Consider the following 20,856-nt stretch of genomic DNA (forward strand, 5'->3'; position numbering starts at 1 on the left):
TTTGCTCAGCATACAGATTGAATAAGTATGGTGAAGGGATACAACCCTGACACACTCCCTTCTTGATTTTAAACCATGCAGTATCCCCTTGTTCTGTTCGAACGACATCCTCCTGGTCTATGTACAGGTTCCTCATGACCACAGTCAAGTGTTCTGGAATTCCTATTCTTTTCAATGTTATCCACAATTTGTTATGATCCACGTAATTGAATGCTTGTGTGGATATCCCGCTGGTAAGATATCCTACTTGGAAAGCTGAAATTAATACTTGAGATTTTACAGATGAGAGAATGAAGAGTCTGAGAATTGAATTGTCTTGTCTGAAGTCAAGTAGTCAAGTATTAGAGTTAAGAACTCAGTTCATCTCATTTCAAGACTCATTCTTTACATTTACTTCAGCAAGTATCTCTATAAAGATCATTTTAATTACATATTAGATAAATTCAGATCTGTTAGGCTAACTGTACATAAACCCAAGGGTACAGATATCATACATATACAAGTAAAATGGACTTGAGTAAAGGTTTATTTCTGTGAAGGTTTGCTACAGAACTGACATAGGCAACATTAAAATAAATATAGAAACAGTTTCTAATAATAGGAAATTATCTCTTGCCATTATTTTGTGTATGGTATTTTATTGTTAGTAGGTACCATCTCTCCGTTGTCCAATTATGCATTATTAATTATGGCTTTATCTTCATCGACTGTGATTAAAACAGCATTAATGCTGCTCTTATGGCATATACACAGCCAATTCTGTGTTAACATCGAATGCCCTGACTTCTGAACAGAATATGATCTGTAAGCCACACAGGAAAAATATTAGGTTTTCCTTGAGAAATCTTGTCTCTAGTCTTGAAAGAAAAACTTCTCTTCCAGCCATGATTCACAATACCTGTAACTGTGACCTGCTCTTGGAACCAACAGCCATTCCTTTCTCAAGGCCAACCTCATAAAACTGAGATGCACAAATACCATTCTAGAACAAAATAGCTCTCATAAGGATATTTCTCTGATAAACTGTAGAATTAGATGAGATGGCCAGATGAGGGTCTATTCTAATTGCAAATTACAAAGTGATACATTAATTTATTGTTGTTCTCTGCTGCAGAGTCAGTTGTGACTCACAGTGACCCCATATGTGCAGAGTAGAATTGCACTCTGTATAGTTTTCATAGCTGTGCCCTTTCAGAAACAGGTTGCCAGATCTGTTTCTGAGATGCCTCTGGGTGGATTTCAACTGCCAACCTTTCAGTTAGTAGTCCAATACTTAATCATCTGCACATTAGTGTGGTCTGAAAAAGAGAAAGGAATATTTGAAATAGAAATAAAATGTGTTATCTAGGAAGAAACTTGATATTTCTATGCATCTTATTATTCTATTCAAACTCCTTCCTCCTTAAATCCTATGTCAGCCAGTGTTGTTTCCTTTGCCTTCTGGACTAGAGCAGTAGTTCTCAGAATCTAGCAGGTATCAGAATCACCATAGCTTGTTGGGTCTCACCCCCCGGTTTCTGATTCCATAGGTCTGGTGTGGGGAACATGAATTTGTACTTCCAACAAGTTCCCTGTGATTTTCATGCTACTGGTCAAAGGACTTCTACCACCCCTACCTCCAGACAAATGACATCAAAGAGGCTGGGGCCAGAATCAGTGTTTTTAAATAGCTGCCCAGGTGATTCTAATGTGCAACCAGGGTTTATTCCAGTGCTTATAAAACTTTATTACGAGCACAGATCATCAGGGAATCTTGTTAAAATAGATTCTGATTCAGTAGATTTGGGGTAGGGCCCAAGGTTCTTCATTTCTAATGGACTCCCAGATGCTGCTGCTGTGCTCCACAGACCACACTTTGTGGAAGCCAATACCAGAAATGCTGTCTCCCTTACCTCTGTTCTGTAGATGTGATCTTGAGAAAGCTTACCAGAGATATACTAAGTGACTCAGGTGTAGAGCTCAACTATCATATGAGTACTTACAGCCAGAGCTGACAATTTGATTCCCATCCAGAGATCATCTGATTAGAGGATGAGGCTCTCATGAATCATTTTGGGCAATGGGTTACCATGGCAACTTTCAAAAATCTGTGTTTCAACCTGGGGGCTGCTGGTCTTCATTGCCAATCACCGCAGTGGGCCCCAGAGATCCTCAGAGGTGCAGCCATTCAGAGGACTCCGTTCTCTGGGAGGGGCAGCTGAATTTGGGCCCCTTCTTTGGTAGCAGTTAACACTTGACCCCAGTGCTGAGTTCAGAAATAGTTCTCTCTCAGAGCAAATAAAGCACAGTGAAGAATGAAGCTGCCAAGTGTAGTTCAAGGCCATCACATGGGTAGAAAATTCATCGTTGGAAGTCAGAGTGCCAAAGGGATAAAGTCCTCTTTCCTTACAGGGAATTTTTAAAAGAGAGTAGTTCCTTCAAGTTAGTATATTGATTTCTTAGGAAAATAAATAGCACGGGCACACTTTTAAGTCTCACTTCCTTCCATTTTATTCTCTGTTGTGCTCATATATATCACATGTATGTTCTCTGTTTTTATCAAGCCAACTATTTAAAGAAACAAAAAACAGGCTTAGTATCAACAGTAGATTCCATCCCATCCACAACTTCTTATCTTCATAAGTAAGAAAACCTAAGCCAGAAAGAAATCATCTGAGAAGACATAGTTTTGTCCATAGGACATCTTTTGGCCACCCAGTGATTTTTCTAAAATGGGTAGTTTATTTAGTCTGGAACAGCAGGTGCCGAAGTGCCATCTCTGCCTCACAGGACTACTATCCTCTTGTCTTCTGCGAGCTCTTTATGCAGGGTGCTTGAATGACGCAACCTGAGAAAAGGATCTTTCAGGACACAGCTTCAGGGAGTGACATTTAACTTATTCCCTCTGATGGGGCCTACTAACCCGATGGGGGACCAAGGTGGGGCTTTGAAGGCATCTGTGTGAAGTAACGGCCATATTATCATTTCTGTTTCCAGCCAGAGGTATTGTGTGTGTTTGTGTGTATGTGTGTGGGGGAAACCACTTGGTACAGGGAAGGGTCTGAGGTTGCTGGCTGACAATGCTCAGGTCTTCTGTGGCCTGTGTTGCAAGGTTTGGCATCTATGCTGTGTGTGATGTTTCAAGGAATGGTAAATTTCCATAGAGAAATTTTATGGAAACAAGTTGATGTGTGTGTGGAATATATTCATGTCAATCAATATACTGGACCTACATGTATTTGTAAAGCATTTAAATTAAGGCTTTAATTACTAAAATCTAATAAATGTATCAGAAACCCCACGGGTTGCGGCTAGATGGCAGAGAGCAGAGAGAGCACATTTTTCCACACCAGTGCCTCTTCAACAAGTGTTTTTAACACCATAACAATTGATTTTATTGTTAACACTGTGATGAACAAATTTTAGGGGACCTGATGTGAAAACTAGAATGTGAAGATGTTAAAGAGTGGCTCAAGAGGTTGGCCTGGGCATTTAGAGGAGAATGGGGAAGAATGAGGAGGCAGCTAGAGGAGATAGGCAGAAGGAGAGAGAAAGAGGAAAGAAAAGTGAAAGAAGAAGAGAAAGTGAGAGCCAGGGAGGAAGTTGGGAAAGAGGAGGGGAAAGGAAGAGGAGCAGAGAGGGTTTGGGGAAAGGAGGCTGGACTACAAATAGGCTAGTGGGATGAAGACAGGAGGAAGAGAGGGAGATGAGAGGAGGAGGGGAAGGAGAGGAGAAAGAGTGATGGTAGAAGGTCAAGGAAGAGGAATTGACATTTGCTTAGCATTCATTATTGTTTTAGGCAATGTGGGAAGTACTCTCGTTTCACATTACTCCATTAAATCTTCACAAAAACCCTGCAAGGTAGATAGATATCTTTAATTTTCAAATTGAGACTCGGAAGTGTTAAAGGTCACAGAACCAGGACAAATGTTTGAGAAGCAAACACTTGTTTGTGTCTCTCAAGAACTCCTGCTCCTTTCTCAGCAGCATATTTATTTGCAACATTTGCCTTTGGATAACTTGAAAGAAGTAGGCAAAGAGTAAGTAGTCTTGTGCACCAGCCTTTAACAGAGGCTATGTGAGTATCAAGGCTCTATTTTTAGTGATGGTGATCTAGGGAAAAGTCTGTAGTAAAAACCAATGTCTCCAATGCAAAGGCAGATTTCCCAATAAGCAGGATAAGCATGAAAAAAAAAAAAAAAGGAAAGAAAGAAAGAAACAACTTATTGCCATGGAGGCCATTCCAACTCTTAACGACAATACAGGAGACAGCAAAGCTGTCCCGTAGGGTTTCCAAAACTATAATCTTTATGGAAGCAGACTGCCTCATCTTTCTCCCATGGAGTGGCTGGTATGTTTGATCTGCTGACCTTTTGGTTAACCCTAGCACTTAATCACTATGGCACCAGGGCTCCTTAGGGGTTAACCTGGCTTCTTTGTTATGTAATTATAGACTCAGGGTTGTCTCTACTCAAATTTAGATGCTAATCCACTTCTGTATAAATTAACTAAGGCTCAAATTTTCACTTGTATTGATTTTAGATCATTTTTTTCCTTAACCTTTAGGGCATATAAATCATGTAAGGAATTTATTAAATGATAGAAGCCCAAGCCCCATGTAAAGGGACTGGGTTCAAGTCAGGTTTTCTGCACTTTAAACAAGCACATGGTGTGATTCCAAGGTAGGCATTTTTCCAGCCTTGCACCCAATGTGGAATGCCTCAGGAAATCAATATTCCTGGAGAATGGTCAGGCACCCTCTGAAGGAACATGCCCTCTGTTAGTGATATTACTACTTCCCAGGCAATAATCTCCACTTGTAAGTAACTTTAATTGCTAGAACTTTCCTAACTTGAATTAAAATAAAATCTACATAATTTGTCTTTCTGGTTTAATTAGAACCATATAAAAAAGTTAGTCCCTGATACTATTTTTAAGAAAATATGATTGACCAAGAAAATAAATGCTTTATTCCCTCTGGATCCCTGCCTTGCTCTCACAATGTGTGTGTGTGGGGAGGGGGGGCAGGGGCGGGGTGGCATGGAGTGAGGAAAATGGAAGGATCCCAAACTGTTCCCCTAATGAGAACTCAAGAACCTCTGCTATTCGCATAGTAGCAAAATTTAGCAAATCAAACAATTTAGGAAACCCAGGAAAACTTGGGATTTTCATTTTCTAGATTAACCTCACAACACACATAAACAAAACAATAAAAACTTATCATTTGAGTTGTCCTAGAAGTGGCAGAATTCTGCTTGTCAGAGTAATGATGAAAAGGGAAAGGGTTAATTAATCAGGAATAAGGTGGGGCTGCTTTAGAGGAGGGAGGTGATGCTCCAGTCAGAAATCAATGTCTGGGTGCTCCCTTATTCCCCTATAGCACTAGATCCACTAGGGCAAGGAGACAGCTCTTATGCCTACTAATGTTGGCTGTGAGCAATAGGTACAGAGATGGTATTGGGAGGAAACAGATGGGCACGTTTCTGGGTTTTTCACTGGGACTTCCCAGATCCTCAGAGCTTAAAGTCCCCCCATTTGCATGCTTACTTTGGAAAACAATTATTTTATCTCACACACACATTTTGAAAAGAATTAATTGCTACAACGTTTCAAAAGACAACAAGAATGGATGTGGATATGGAGGAAAGGTTATGGCCATGAGAATGCTCAGTCTGTGACTGACAAACAGTGTGGCTGGCTGGGCAGCCAAATCTGTGTTGCAATTATTCATTTACAAAATGGAGATAATAACAGCTAACTTTTAGAATTTGATCCTATGAGGAAACATAATGTGTGTTAATTTCTAGATCTCTGTTGACACACAGTACTCAAATGTAACCGAATTTAAATTACTACTGTTTGCATCAGTAATAGTAGTGCTCATTTGCCAGGAGGGCATTCATGGGCCAACACTAAAAAGTTCTTTTTGGATAGTACTTAAAATGATTACATAGGTCAGGATGAGCAAAAGAGGGAATATTAGCATGTAGATGAAATCTAGAATGTTGCTTCTGCTTCACTTTTCCCATGAATTTAGGAAGAGACTGGATTTTGGAGGTGGGGAATAGAAGACATTGAGTCTTGGGTGACCTGCCACATGAATATGTACCACTTTTTTCTTATGGAAGATTTCTCTTCCCTCAGTTGCTTCAGTAAATTTTAGGGTGCAATAGTCACATGGTAGCAGAAGTCATCATTTGTATAGTGGTTTTTAATGCCAAAATTCTCAGATCATTTACTCTTTGTGGTGGGAAATAAGAACAGGAAGATTCGAGAGTGTGAATTCAATGTGCCTTCTAGGAATGTCTGGGATGATTAGGTCTGGAATTTTCTTAAACATAAAATGAAACTTAATTTGTTGTTGTTGGGTGCCGTTGAGTTGATTTCCACTCATGGAGACCCTATGTGACGGAGTGGAACTGCCCCAGAGGGTTTTCCTGGCTGTAAACTTTACAGAAGTAGATCACCAGATCTTTCTCCTACAGAGCCACTGGGTGGGTTCCAACTATCAGCCTCTTGATTACCATTGTGCCACCAAAACTCATTAAAAAGCACGTAAAAGTGTTTAAATAATTATTAAGCCCATCATCTGAGTTTGCATGTTGCTATGAGACGTAGGGAGCATTATAGGTTAGCTGTATAAAGTCTGGCACTTTGGTTGTTCCTTTTGCAAAATGGGAATGAAAACCTCTGCCCTGAATAACTTATATAGGGCTGTTGAGAGCTTTCCTATGTATGTATGTCACCATCAAGTCATACCAGTTCTGATTCATGGTAACCTTACGTGTGTCACAGTAGAGCTGTGTTCCATAAGGTTCTCAACAGCTGCTTTTTTAGAAGTAGTTTTCGAGACTTTTATTCCAAAGTGCCTCTGAGAGGGCTCAAAACTGACCTTTCAGTTAGCAGTTGAGCATTTAACCATTAGTACCTCCCAGAGATGTCTAATATATGTATGTACGTAGCTATGTATATAAAGTGCTGACCAAGTGCAAGCTGGCATCATTCTCATGAGTCATAGCTTAGAATTCTTTGCTCCATTTCAGAATTCTTCTAAAAGAATAGCATAGTAAAGGATACACCTAAGATTTCTCTACCTCATTTTAGCCAAAAATGGCTCAAAGTAATTGTGACTTCAAATTTCACAGGTCAATTTTGGGTTCCTTGACAACACAATATGATGCCTGGAAGAGAAACATATATGCTGGAACAGTGGGGACAGCCTTCCTTCATCAGGTCATTGACAGAGTCAGCAGGGACTTGATGGAGTCCTCCTACTATCATTCCAAAACTCATGTAGGTGACACTCAGTCCATGTTTTTATTTCAGTAATAAAATATGACCTCACTTTCTCTTTGTAATTCAGAAGGGTGAGGATACATTTTTGCAAACTGCATGCAGATAAAAGGGAGATACCTTTTGAAACTACATCCCCTTAATAATATTTTTTTTATCTACTATACATAACAGTAGTGCATTTCTTGTTAAAACAGCAAGCTTTTTTTTTTTTTTACCAAAATGAAAAGAGAACATTCATTTCTTTATAAATATTTTAAATAGTTTAAATACATATTTCATACCAAGGATATAAAAATAGCCTTTTTTTTTTTTTCTGATAAATAAAGACTTTTCATTTACATGGCAAATGACGTGCAATAGCTAACCACTGGCCACCAGCTCTATTGGACTGATTGTCTAGGAGATGACATGCAGTGATAATTGTCCCTTTGCCTTCACAAAAAGAAAAACAGATCAGCAGGAGATGTGCACTCCCGAGGCCAACAGTGCTATGGCTATTGTTCAGGGATGACAGACAGGCACTCGGGAAAAACCTTTGCTGCACTTCACAAAAGCCACCTAGGACATAACTAATCCACAAATTCTTTGTCTGGGACTTCTAGCTGCTTAGACCCTCAGGGTCTTTGGAAGTTTACCAAAGTCTGTCAAACAGACCAGTAAGTTAATACCTGTATAGAAAAAAATGTTTCTATTATGCTTCCTAGGATCTAGAAATTGTTTGCTACAGTATGGAGGTGGTTTTGCCTTTCCCTGGCTCCTCACACTCTCTTCTCCAGAATTACCATTGGTGCCCAGTCCTCATACGTGCCAGAGGCAAAAAAGGCAAACGAAAGCTGTCATGCAGTGGTGGGTTTGAAATTGGCAGCTGTGTCACATGCACTAATATCATACGTTTATGGCTTTATCTTTTGCGTCTGCTGTGCTTGTGACAACTTCTAGTGGAAAATTTTCCAAGGGTTTGGTAGTGATTGAGGCCATTCTTTCTCGGTCCCAAGATCCTGGCAGGTTTTCCAGACTGAAGGAACTAACTGCTGCTTGGCTGAAGCTGCCCTCCTCTGATCTGCTTGGGAGAACCAGATGCAAAGATGTTTCTGAGGAGGAGCACACAGAAGATGAGAGTGTCGCCGAGATGGACTGCAGAGGCGTCAGTGTGGTGTCAGAATGTGGAGAGATGCACCTTAAAAGTTGCAAATGACCTTCTTGGACAACCTGGTAGTGGGAAGGTGAATAATCCAGGTTTGGAGAATGATAAAGTTCACTGTCTGTAGGATTTTTCTCATGAGCTACAGTTCTCTGAGGGCTGCTTCCCACAGAGGAGGGATCCACACTCCAAATGTCTGAGGTGATGTTACCATGACAAAGTTGTGCTTGGGTACGAGCAGCTCCACCTGCTTGCAAATGCAGGCAAGGTTGGTGCGTACTCCAGGTCATCCTGGTCTGTAAGCTCTCCCTGGAGGGACACACGGAGACTGGGTGCAGAGAGCAAAACTGTGATGGCTGCTGGGGCGACAGCACATTTTCCAGAAGTTGTATCACATTCCTCATGTCTTTACCTAACTGAGAGACCTCCTGAGTCAACATTGTTACCTGTGTGGATGAAGCAAAGTAAAAGGCAACAGTTAAAGGGAATGATTGTAGCCAGGAGATTTCAGAGCAGTGAGTCAGGGAAGTGAAATTAGTCTGTGAGTTAGGTCTGTCTGAAAGCCTGCTCCAATAATTCCAACCAAACCCAAGTGATAGATGGACACACATCCTAATCTAAAGCCATCTTTTTTTGGAAGGGTACTAAAAGGAAAAAAAAAAGAAGTTGTCATCTAGTCAGTTCTGACTCATGGTGACCTTGTGTGTTAGAGTAGAAGTGCACTTCACAGGGTTTTCAAAGGCCGTGACCTCTCAGCAGTAGACTGCCAGGATTTTCTTCTGGGGTGTCTATGGGTGAATTCAAACAGCCGACCTTTTAGTTAGTAGCAGCACTTAACCATTTCCACCAGAGATGAGTAAGGCATACTAAACCAAAAAAACAAACTCACTACCATCGAGTCAATTCCAATTCATAGCAACCCCCATTAGGTTTCAGAGGTGGTAAATCTTTATGGAAATATATTGCCCTATCTGCCTTCCGTGGAGCGGCTGGTGGGTTTGAACTGCTGGTTAGTAGCCAAATGCTTTATCTACTATGCCACCAGAGCTCCTTCAAGGGATACTAGGGGGACATAAGTAGTCTGGGGTTCTAATCAGTGATTCTGGGGTTCTTGAACAAAATCAGAGATGTGGGGCTCTCAATCCTTGTCTTTCTTCAATGATGATATCTTTTGCTTCCCTGAAATCGATGGGATGAATGGTGTTACACAGAAATCTTCCCAGACACCTCCAAACAATGTGGAGTGGTGAGTACCACATGTAAAGTACTCAGTACAGTACCCACTCAAAATAGACAACTAGCATATGGTGGCTCTTACGTTGGTCATTCTCTGGTTGAGATCTATACATGCTATCATTCCAGGGACACACTGGCCTTCATTGATGGTGAAGATGGTGAGATCTTACACCATGTTTGCCAGGGAGAGAGTTCACAGAAAAATGGAAAGCTGTAAAAAGTTGGAAAGAAAAAGACCTGCCAAGTCCATAAGTGCAAATAAGCACTGTGGGACACTTGAGAGTCCTGGAGCCAATCAGGGAACCCAGAATCCCACAGAATTATAAACCAATTGTGCTGTGTTCAATTATCTAACGAGACATTTAGCTTTCATGAGATTCTCAAAGGGGACTTGCAGAGGTGTATCTAAGCTATGGCACGTGCCCTGGGCACCACTTGAAGGGTGGGTAACACTGAGTAGTTTATATTAACCATGGCAGTTTCCATCACCAGCTATGAGAGATCATTCAGCAAGTTAAAACTAATACTAATATTTGAGAGCCCCCAGGGGTCAAGGCAGATTGTGTGATCTTTTCCTCTCCTTGAAGCACTTACCTGAGCGTGGGCAGCCTTATCTCCAAAGTTATCCAGGAGTGAAAGGGTGGGAGCTGGTAGTCAGGCGAGCAGAGAAAATTATTTCTTGCTATCTAGGCTGGGTCTGTGTGTGGGCATTAATTTTTAGTGTGATTATCGCCAACGAGCCAAAGAGATTTGGAAAAGCAGCCCCAAGGAAACACCTGACTGTGTTTCACTTCCTACTCCCCACCCCTTTAGAGGCTCCCCTCAGTTTTCCTGTTCTCCCCTTTGGAGAGCCCACCTGGCCATTCCCCCTCCTCTCTGTGCTCTGCTGCACCCCATTAAGTCTGATTCCGAAACATTCTGCCCTTTCTGTGGCCAGAGTGACTACTTGGTGGGCTGGGTGATGGGCTTCCCAGGGAAGCAGTTTGGGCTTAAGACTCCAACATCATGGGCTCTGGCATTGCCTCTAGACCAGAAGGTCCAAAACTGCTTTGCTGACTATAGAATGAGAAGAAATGGGGGAAAATAAAAAATTGACTCTGAGCACATCATAGACCAATTTTCATCTGTGAAAGCAAGGAAGGTACAGTTGTAAATTGCATGTAGTGTCATAATGTGTTAAGTAAAGGATTAGCAAGCTTGTTTGTATTTTTGAGCTGATATTATGGAAAAGTTATCTAAAAGGTGGGTGTCAGATGTTTGGACAGGAGCACAATTTCAGCACTTGCCATAGGTGCTATCTTCTGTAGATTCACCTCTGGGGCCATGGCCCCGAAACACTTAAGAACCATGGAGGAATTTTGTCCACTTTGCACTTAGAGCTAATAAGAAAATCAACTGGAGTATTTATTTTCCTAACAAGTGCATCACTTTTTTTAATCATAGATGGCCACCAGAACATTGAATTTGACTCACATCTAGCTTTTCTGGAGTGCATCTGTTCCCCAAAGTGAGTAAAACTTGTATTTCAGAAAGCAGGACACACGTATTTTCTAGTCTTTGGTGAGATTCATAACACTAACAAAATATTCAATATTTCTACTTTTATTGTTATACTATTCTGTATTTTATTAAAGAGTTTACCAATGATTTGGTTGTATTGTCATGAACCACAAAACTCCCATAAAAGCAGCTGAACTCATTGGCTAAATAACATGAAGGGGGAAAAATAAAAGCAATTCAACTTTAATAATGATGTCAAAATCAAGACAGCTGTTGTAAGCAGACTATCTTCAACATTTAAATACATGCTCATAATTATCCAGCAACTTACTGCATTCCACTTTCTGGGTTTGTGTTCTGAAATTTTTCTTGGAAAACCCACTAGAAGATAGGACTCCTAAATATTAGGCATTTAAAAAAGGCCAGAAGGAAGTTTCTCCATAATTCAGACAACAGACTGGTAACCACCCCTGAAATTGCCAGGCTAAACTCTTTCTGCTTTGCAGCTGGCATGGATTTCAAGGGACTCCAAGCTTTTACACAGATCTAAAATTTTGGAGAGAAAAAGAAAAAAACTGAGCATCTCACTGAAGATGTGAAGTAGTGTATCTGAGAGTTAGAGTTTTGAAATTTTCACTCTAGGTTGTCAATATCATCATCACCTGCAAGTCTCCTGTCAAAAGTGTATGAATCCCACTTAGATCAGTTAAGATGGGATTTCTGCACTACAGACTTTCACCTAAGGGTTCCATCTTGAATAGATTAACTCTTACCTATTTTACCAAAAATTCAGAAGAGAAGTCTAAAACTATAAATGAGATATTCTAAGATTTATTCTTTTTTCAGTCTCACCAGGGGTATTTTAGGTCAGTTCTTAGTAAAAATGCTTTCAGTTGAGCTTTTGTTGAGGGTTGAGTTAATACATATCCATGAAGAATAAATTTGCAGTTTAAGCATGTCAGTAATTATGCTAGTCAATAAATGTTTGAATGAATTTATAAGAAAAGTATTCTCAGTTACATTTGTTCTCTTGGCTCCAAAAAAGCTCTAATCTAGGGAGGGATACATTTTTATTTTCCTATCTGTAAAATGGGAAAACTAAGATCTAGAGGCTAAATGACATCTTTTAAGGTCACTCTCTCTATATATAGTATTAGTTTTAGTCATAGTCTTTGGTTTTTCTGCAGTAGTATATTACCATATGGAAAAGGAGATATTGCTTAAAGAGAGTTGAGAAAGTTTTGCTAGAGTAGTTAGAGTTTGTGAAGAGTACTGATAATCTCAAAAGGTAGCTTCATGGCTAAAAGCTGTCTGAAATGTTAACTGCACATCATACAAGTAACTTGTAATCGCTAAATTGGAGAGTTCATGATACACAGGAAAATTGCTTCATAACATTATTTAAAAATAAAGAAATGAAAAACAACCAGTTGCCAATGAGTTGGTGCTGATTTAAGGCAATTCCATGTGTTTCAGACTAGAACTGTGCTCCATAGTTTTTTGGTTTTTTTTTTAAATAGGTGGTTTCTTAGATGTAAATTGCCAGGCCTTTCTTCTGATGCACTTCTGGGTCGACTTGAACCTCCAACCTTTCACTTGGTAACCAAGCACATTAACCATTTGCATTATCCAGGGACTCCATAACAAATTATATCAGTAAACCAAAAACCAAATTTACTGCCTTCAAGTCAGATTTGACTCATAGCGACCCCTCATTAGGTTTCTGAGTTGGTATTCACTATGGAAGTAGATTGCCCCAAACTTCCTTCTGAGGAGTCGCTGGTGGGTTTGAACTGCCAGCCTTCTGGTTAGCAGTCAAGTGCTGTAGGCACTATGCCACCAAAAAAAAAAAAAAAGAAAAAAGGGAAATTCTGGAACCAGTGAAAATGTTAACACAAGCATATTTCTGAGGAAATATTTTCCTGGTTTTCAAAATAAACAGACATTTTTCATGATTGAAATACCTCTTCACCCACATTCTTGACATCCAGCTTTTACTGTGCATTTGCTGCAAGTTTGAGGCCATGACCTCTGAACAGGAATCCTCAATATTGACTGGCTTCAGGAAGGTAAACAAGCATTAAGATTTCCAAAAAACAAAATTACTATACTAGCTTGAACTAAAAAGAACAAAGGACTCAAGGAAATAGAGAAGCTTTCTTTAGCGCAAGAGGGTAATGATCAATTTATGTTAGGGAAGATTTCTGTCACTATGTCTCTGGAGACACACCCCTGCACCTTATTAAAGTTACATGAAGGAAGTAATCCTCATTAGGTAAGGGAACTCTCTTTACAAAGACAAAGCCAGCTGTCACAAGGAGAGATGGCATCTCCTGGAGGTGGAGACCCTAGTGACACTGAAGGTGACAACATCCTGCCACAAAAAATATGGTGAAGTGGGTGTCTGGAAGATCAGTTTTAGTGCACTTTTGTTTACTGCTTTCTGCTGGGCTTGCTAATAAAATCCATTCTAAAACAGGAAAGACCTTGGTTTTCATCAAACGAAGGCACAGAATGCAGTGTCTCTGCTTTTGAAGATGGTGCGGTGCAGGCATTTGTTTTAAAAAAAAGATTGTTGTGGCTATTTTGTGAGCAGGACTCGAAGAAAATGTTTTCAAGCTGTGATTTAAAACCAGTACATACTGCAATACGTATGGCAAAGAGACAATTCAATTAAAAAAAAATTTTCATTCCAATCAAATGAACTGAAGTTTTGATTCAAAGACTAAAAGTAAGTTTGTACATCTTGAAATGTTGTGTTTCAATCTCTTTTTGAACAAGTCTTACAAAGCCTTCCATAGCCCCACCTCATTGTTTAGAAGCCCCATTTCCTTCATTTTTCGACCATCCAAAATGAATGCAATGAAATTCACATGTCATTGTTCTTGGACAGTTCCCTTTCACTGGGAGCCTTTCTGCCTGCTAAGCTTGTTCTCGCTATTCAAATGTCTTCTAAAATACTATTTTCTCTACAAAGCTTTTTTTGATCTCCTACCGATACTCACATATTAGTTTAAGTCCCGATGGTCTTGTATCATACAGAACTGTTTGCGTCCAACTAGACTGTTAGTTTTTGAGAATAGAAACTGTCTTTCTTACCTCATTTATCTCATTGTCCTGGACCTGAGGCAATGCCTAGAACACACAATGTGTACTCAGTAAACATCGAATGTGTTAATGAATTCAATGTCTGCAATTTTGAAGGACTTCTTGGTTCTCACATTGCCTTCAATCTTGACCTTATTTTATCTATCATTTTATCATAAATATCCTGGGAGAAGCGGCCTGTTACAAAATTATTTTGGAAAATCTGTAGCTGACTCTTTCCATTCCAAGTAAGTATATTAAGAGTAGGTATTATGATGGGTAAAGTTTTGTATGTAAATTTCATAAACCAAATCCTTGACTACCCCCTACTTTCCAAGAGGAGGTGACATTTTCACAGTTAAGAATCCCTTCTCTCTTACTGTATTTCCTCCATAATTGTAGAAATGAGTCTCCTTTGGTGATGACTTCTGTTAGATTTCACTTATCTTAACTACTTTGGTACTTGTCCCAGAATAAAGTCGATGTCCATGGTAGTTTCAATTCTCTGGGAGATTTCTCCCATTTACTGACCCCATAGCCTATAACTCCGGAGCACTGGTGGCGTAGTGGATAAGGCACTTGACTGCTAACCAGAAGGTCAGTAGTTCAAACCCACCAGTTGCTCCATGGAAGGAAGACTGGGCTATCTACTTCCGTAAAGGTTTACAGCTTTAGAAACCCAATGAGGGTTTCTGTGAGTCAGAAACGACTCAACAGCAGTGAGTTTGGGTTTTTTTTTTTTTTTTTTTTTAATATACCTTATGTCTACATCATGAGTTTCAAGTGACAAATTCAATTAAGTTAATCAGAATTTTCTTCAGCAGGAATTTGGCAAACCTTTTGCTATCCCTGAGCAGCTAGTTTAGATGTGACCTTGCAATTTTTTCTACTTAAAGAAAAGATAATGGATAATGAAAATATAACAATACACATTCTTCTCTTCTATATTAAGTCTCATTTTCTTTATCCGTTTTTTTTTTTTTTTCTTTTTCTTCATCCTCTTCCTGCTCTTCCTCCACTTCATCTTTCTTTGGATAAGAATCTATCAGCCTGGAATTTAAAGCTGTTGCTCCAAAATCCCAAATCAGTTCACTGTTACCATCTGCATAGCCAATTGTTCATATCCAAGATTTCCTGCTCCCTTCCAAAGTCCCAACTGTTAGAAAGAAGAAGTGATGAAAATACCATCTGTGCTTCCAAGTGGTTCAATTTTCCATCCAAAACATTGGAACCCCTAAAGACTCTGCCCTTTTCCGTTCTCTCAGCTCCATGCATTAGCCACATCAATCATTAGGGGTTTAGCAGGTTTGCAGACAGTGCATTTGCTCTTATTGAGCAGCACCTCCTGCCATGAATAGAGACACTGTGTGACAACAGATTTTCCACCTGTCCATGATGATCCACATATTGATCTTTCTATGCCCCAAGAAGGAAATCACTAACTACTGTAGCTTTTCTATTTCTACCAAATCCAAGTTCCTTTGGTACTTCTTTTGGCTTCGAAATAGTCATTGTTGTCCTATGCATCCAGAATATCTGGCTTTCTCCCCTCATTCTGTAAGTAGTTCCATTGATTTAATGTTACTGCTCACTTTTCTCTTCATAATATTTTCAAGAGGGCTATGTTGTGAGGACTAAATGGTTCAATGACTGTAAAAGTTTAGTCCCTGTATAACTGATGTTGGTGTTTGTTGTTAAGTGCCATCGATTCGCCCCGACTCATAGCGACCCCTCCTTGGGTTTCCGAGGCAGTATCACTACGGAAGTAGGATTGCCCAACCTTCCTTCCGAGAAGTGGCTGGTGGGTTTGAACCTCCAGCCTTCTGGTTAGCAGTCAAGTGCTTTAGCCAATATGCTACCAGAGCTCCTGTATAACTGATAGTACATCAGAATTCCGGGTGGCTGAATTTGATAATGTAACACAGTTCCAAAGCTTAGTTGAGAACTTGTGCATGGTAGGGAGAACTAATTCAGGAAACTCTTAGCCCAAAAGAAAATAAAAATCCAGAATTATCTGTATAACTCCACCTCTGCCTCAGTGTGGAGAGATACACCATTACAGTTAACACTTTTACGTAGTTAACTTCGTAAGAAGTTGAGTCACTAATTTTTAGCATTGCCTTGCTTGAATCTCTGCAGTAGCAAATAGTAGTTACAGTAATAATTAAAATCACTGAAAAATGTTGATTAAGGCCCTTTATTTATAGTCTAAAGTTTAAGAAATTGCAGGCAAATGGTTTGAGATTCTTTACAAAGGCTGTGTAAGCCAAAACACAAGGATGTGCAGCCTGGTGTTGATTAGAATTGAATAAGGACCTGTGTGGGTCTGGAGGTGTTGGTGCTGTGGGTGGTTATTGTTCTTTACTGGAGCTCCAGCCAATGCACAGATTCTACCATATAGTTGACACTTCATAAATGTTTATTGACATATGAATAAATTGATGAGTAATAAATTGCATGGTTAATTTTCCAGTGTGAGATTATGTTATTTGCAATTGAAATTAAGTAACTCACTTTCACCAATCTCCCCTAAATATCACTGGAAGATATAGAAGTTAAGTGTACCCCTACAGTAGGTAAAGAAGTTTCACATGATATAGTTGACTCATAGCAGTTTCCAGCCCTTGCATATGGGAGATTTTAAAGCACTGTGTTATCATATGGTTTAAACAATTCATTCATGGTGGTGCTGGTGCTCTATTGTCCTAAAACACCATTTTCAGTATTGTCAGTTGTTAGAGGTGGGGCATGTGCATTTTGGTGCAAACACAGATCAGCTGTTCTGCTGTGTCTCTGAATTGTGCCTTTGGGAGCAGTAGTTTAAGTACCATTAAAAAAAAAAAAAAAAAGGAAGAAAAAAGAAACCAAGTCCTTAACAATACTTTTGGTTTCATACAGAGAATACCGTCCTTTCCTCTTTTATGTTTCCCAGTTTTGGCTGTTAGTATGGAATGATTCATAGACTTTGAGTATAACTGGAACTTAAGTTGATAGAGGAAAAAAAAAACATGATTTCCATTTTTTTTTAATTTTTTTATTTTGGTGTATTCAGTGAGCAGATGGGAAATGCATCTGTTAACATAATCTTCTTAGCTTGAAGAGTTCTTGACCTGTCACTCAATTTTTGCCAAGCATGTACACATTTTCCTGCTAGACACAATTTTCCTAAATTCAGGGGTACTAATTACACCAATCCTCTCCTCCTGCCATGAGTACATATACATTTTTACAAGCTCTGATTCAGGTAATTAAGTTGTCTTTCATTTAATCCTTTGTTGCATATTTATCATGGGAATCAGATAAGTTCAATCAAACTCTGTAACAGGCAAAAGAAAAAAGATGATCGGCATAATTTCATCCTTGTGTCTTTTGCTTCAGAAAGCATTCAAAAACAAGTGACAGTCTTTTTATCTGTCAGCTCAAATAATAATCATCCTAGGCACTTGCATAGATTTCATCCAAATGAAGATCTCAATCCCATTACTAATTAAAGTTGTAAATCTTTGTTTACAGCTGGAGGGACTAGAATGTTGGGGGTAAAGTAGCTAGTCCAGGGTCACATAGGAACTTTACCAGGGGCTTCACTTTTGCAGGTGCTGCCGATGCCCCTTAAATGATAATAAGAGAAGTACAAGTCTTAACATTACCAATACAAAATGACCAATTACAGTCCTTGAAAGTGATTACTTCAATGGCGTCAGTGAGTTTCTGCAAGATCAGGCCTTTGGCCACAACTGTAGTACTTTAGCTATATGATGGTAATCCATTATTTATCAGCACTTTGACTGCTGTCCTCATCTGTTTTCCTAGGTCCTGTGACACATTTTGATTAGTAGCTGAACTACTCTCTGGCTACGGGAACCTCACTGCTGTCAGCAAACACCAAATAAAAGTTTTTTCCTTTTCAGAATGCCAGTTGCATGCAGCAGTGCTTCTTAAACTTTAATGTGCACAAGAATCACCTGGGAATTTTAATAAAATGTGTATTCTGATTCAGTGGGCCTAGGGAGGGCCTAGGGATGCTGCATTTTTACCAACTTCTCAATTGAGTTCAATGTTGCTTGTCCATGGACCACAGAGTCAGATCATTAGTACTGATTCTTACTGATTCATAACCTTTTGGTTAATTCTTCATGTACTGTTATTTCAGTAAGGGCTTAAGGTTTAGTGTACACTACTTTTTCCTGTTCCTTTGGCAAGTCTCTAGGTCTCTATGGTTTTTGATGTTAGCAATCAGTATCCATTAATTCACAGAGGGTTACTAAGTGATGATATTCTAACTGTAATTCTGTCTAGCTGAAATCATGTTACCATAATGCTTCCCTCATTGGCTGCGTGGTTTCGCTGGTTAACATAGGAAGATAGGATAAAAATAGATTTTCCCTTTTTAAAAAAACTTTTAAAAAATGTACTGAATTGTATCCCTGCAATCACTTGAAAGTGACCAGTTAGTTTTTGGATAATATAAGAGTCATGAATTTGGAAATATTTTATGAGTTCAATTCATTGTATTTCCCATATTTATTAAAGCTCAAATTATCCTACTTTTAACCAATGGGAAACCCATAATGTTGACTCCTGAGTTCTGCTGACTTCACCCTAGTAGTGTTTTAGCTTTCTTGCTGTCTGTATAATAAGGTGCTCCTGGCTCATCATGTATTTATTTCCTGTCCCAGAAGTGGAGCCAGTCATTTCTCCAAGAAACTCTGGTTCGTTTTTGTGGAGAATGTTATTTCAAGACCATAATTTAGGTACCATGGATACTCAACTGCTATTGGTCATTGTTTTTATACCTTTTCTGTTGAAAGAGCTTAGAATTATGCACATGTATATAATACCACACAGGTTTATCCTAGTATTTCTAACTCCATTTCAGTAACACAAGGTTTTATTTAACCTTTTGTACATTATATCTGAACCTCCTTTGTTCCACACTGTGAATTCTAGTTATTCAGGATACAGAAGATGATACAATTAGAATATTCCCTAATTACTCACTTACTTTATCCCACATTACACTTATAACAGTCTTAGTATAACAATACCAATAATACCATAACAAATTATGATCATTGAAAACAGTTAAAGTGTGAGTTTTTTTTTTAACATATTCTATTCTTTTCTCATTTTTTATGATTCTACTATATTTGCATTGTCAGAGCATAAAGCTGTTGCCAACTTACACACTCTCCCCTTTAATACGCACCTACATTTTGTCCTTTAATAAGTGCATACTTGATGCTCATCACTTGTCCTTATGACATTGTCTTTCTACTCATTTTGATGGTCTGATATTTGTTGTCTAATTCATTCATTAGGAAATGTTTATGAGAATAATATCCCCAGAGTTCTTGCATGTTGATAACAGATTGACAGATGATGGTCAATTTTTCTGGTTATAAAATCCTTGGTTTACATTTTATTTCCTGGAATATCTTAAGTATTTTACATACTACACCACATTCTTCTTAAATACAATGTTGTAGACAAAAAATTTAATGATAGTCTAGATATTTCCCCTTTTAACAATTTCATAAGATCTTTTTTACCCCATATGCACAAAGGATTATTTTCTTCACTTTGAAATGTAGTAATTGTACTGTTGTTGTTGTTGTTATGTGCCATTTAGTCAGACCTGACTCATAGTGACCCCTCCTTGGCTTTCCGAGGTAGTATCACTATGGAAGCAGATTGCCCAACATTACTAATTGTACTAGAATATATAATTTCAATGTAGTTTCAATTATAAAGTTCAGGAGAGTTTTCTTAAATTGTGTTGTTGTTGTTATTGGGTGTGTCAAGTCCTCTCTGACTCATAGTGACCCTATGTACAACAGAACGAAACAATGCCCAGTCCTGTGCCAGCCCCATGATCCTTGCTATACCTGAGCCCCTTGTTGTAGCCACTGTGTCAATCCATCTTGTTGAGGGCCTTACCCGTTTTCAATGATCCTCCAGTTTACCAAGCATGATATCCTTCTCCAGGGAATGGTCCCTTCTGACAACATGACCAAAATAGGTGAGATGAAGTTTGGCCATTCTTGCCTCCAAGGTGCCTGCTGGCTGCACTTCCTCCAGGACAGATTTGTTAGTTCTTTTGCTGTTCATAGTATTTTCAGCATTCTTTGCCAACACCACAACTCTAAAGCATCGACCCTTCTTCAGTCTTCCTTATTTCTTGTCCGGCTCTCACATGCATGAGGCAATTGCAAATGCCGAGGCTTGTGTCAGGTGCACCTTAGTCTTCAAGGAGAAGTCTTTGCTCTTCAGCGCTTGAAAGAAAGTCTTTTGCAGCAGATTTGCCCAGTGCTATATATACATCATCTGTAATCTTGACTGCTGCTTTCATTGGCGTGGATTGTTTTATTGTTGTTAGGTGCTGTCGAGTCGTCTACAACTCATAGCGACCCCATGCACAGCAGAACGAACACTGCCTGATCTGCGCCAGCTCCACGATCCCTGCTATACTTCAGCCCATCATCGCAGCCACCGTGTCAATCCATCTCATTGAAGGCCTCCCCCTCTTTCATTGACCCTCCACTTTACCAAGCATGACATCCTTCTCCAGGGAATGGTCCCTTCTGACAACATGACCAAAATAGGTGAGACGAAGTCTG

General features: G+C 39.3%; 1 protein-coding gene across 1 annotated transcript in view; it reads right to left on the reverse strand.

Moving 5' to 3' along the window:
- Positions 1-8,160: 8,160 nt before the first annotated feature.
- The window catches only part of KCNH8 (potassium voltage-gated channel subfamily H member 8), a 653,292-nt gene continuing 640,596 nt past the window's right edge, over positions 8,161-20,856 (reverse strand). The window contains exon 16 of the mRNA XM_007936572.2: positions 8,161-8,862. Coding sequence (XP_007934763.1) covers positions 8,161-8,862 — 702 coding nt within the window. The remainder of the gene's footprint in view (positions 8,863-20,856) is intronic.

This window comes from Orycteropus afer, unplaced genomic scaffold (genome assembly GCF_000298275.1).
Source record: "Orycteropus afer afer isolate SDZICR_OR568_19922 unplaced genomic scaffold, OryAfe1.0 scaffold00003, whole genome shotgun sequence".
Taxonomy (NCBI): domain Eukaryota; kingdom Metazoa; phylum Chordata; class Mammalia; order Tubulidentata; family Orycteropodidae; genus Orycteropus; species Orycteropus afer.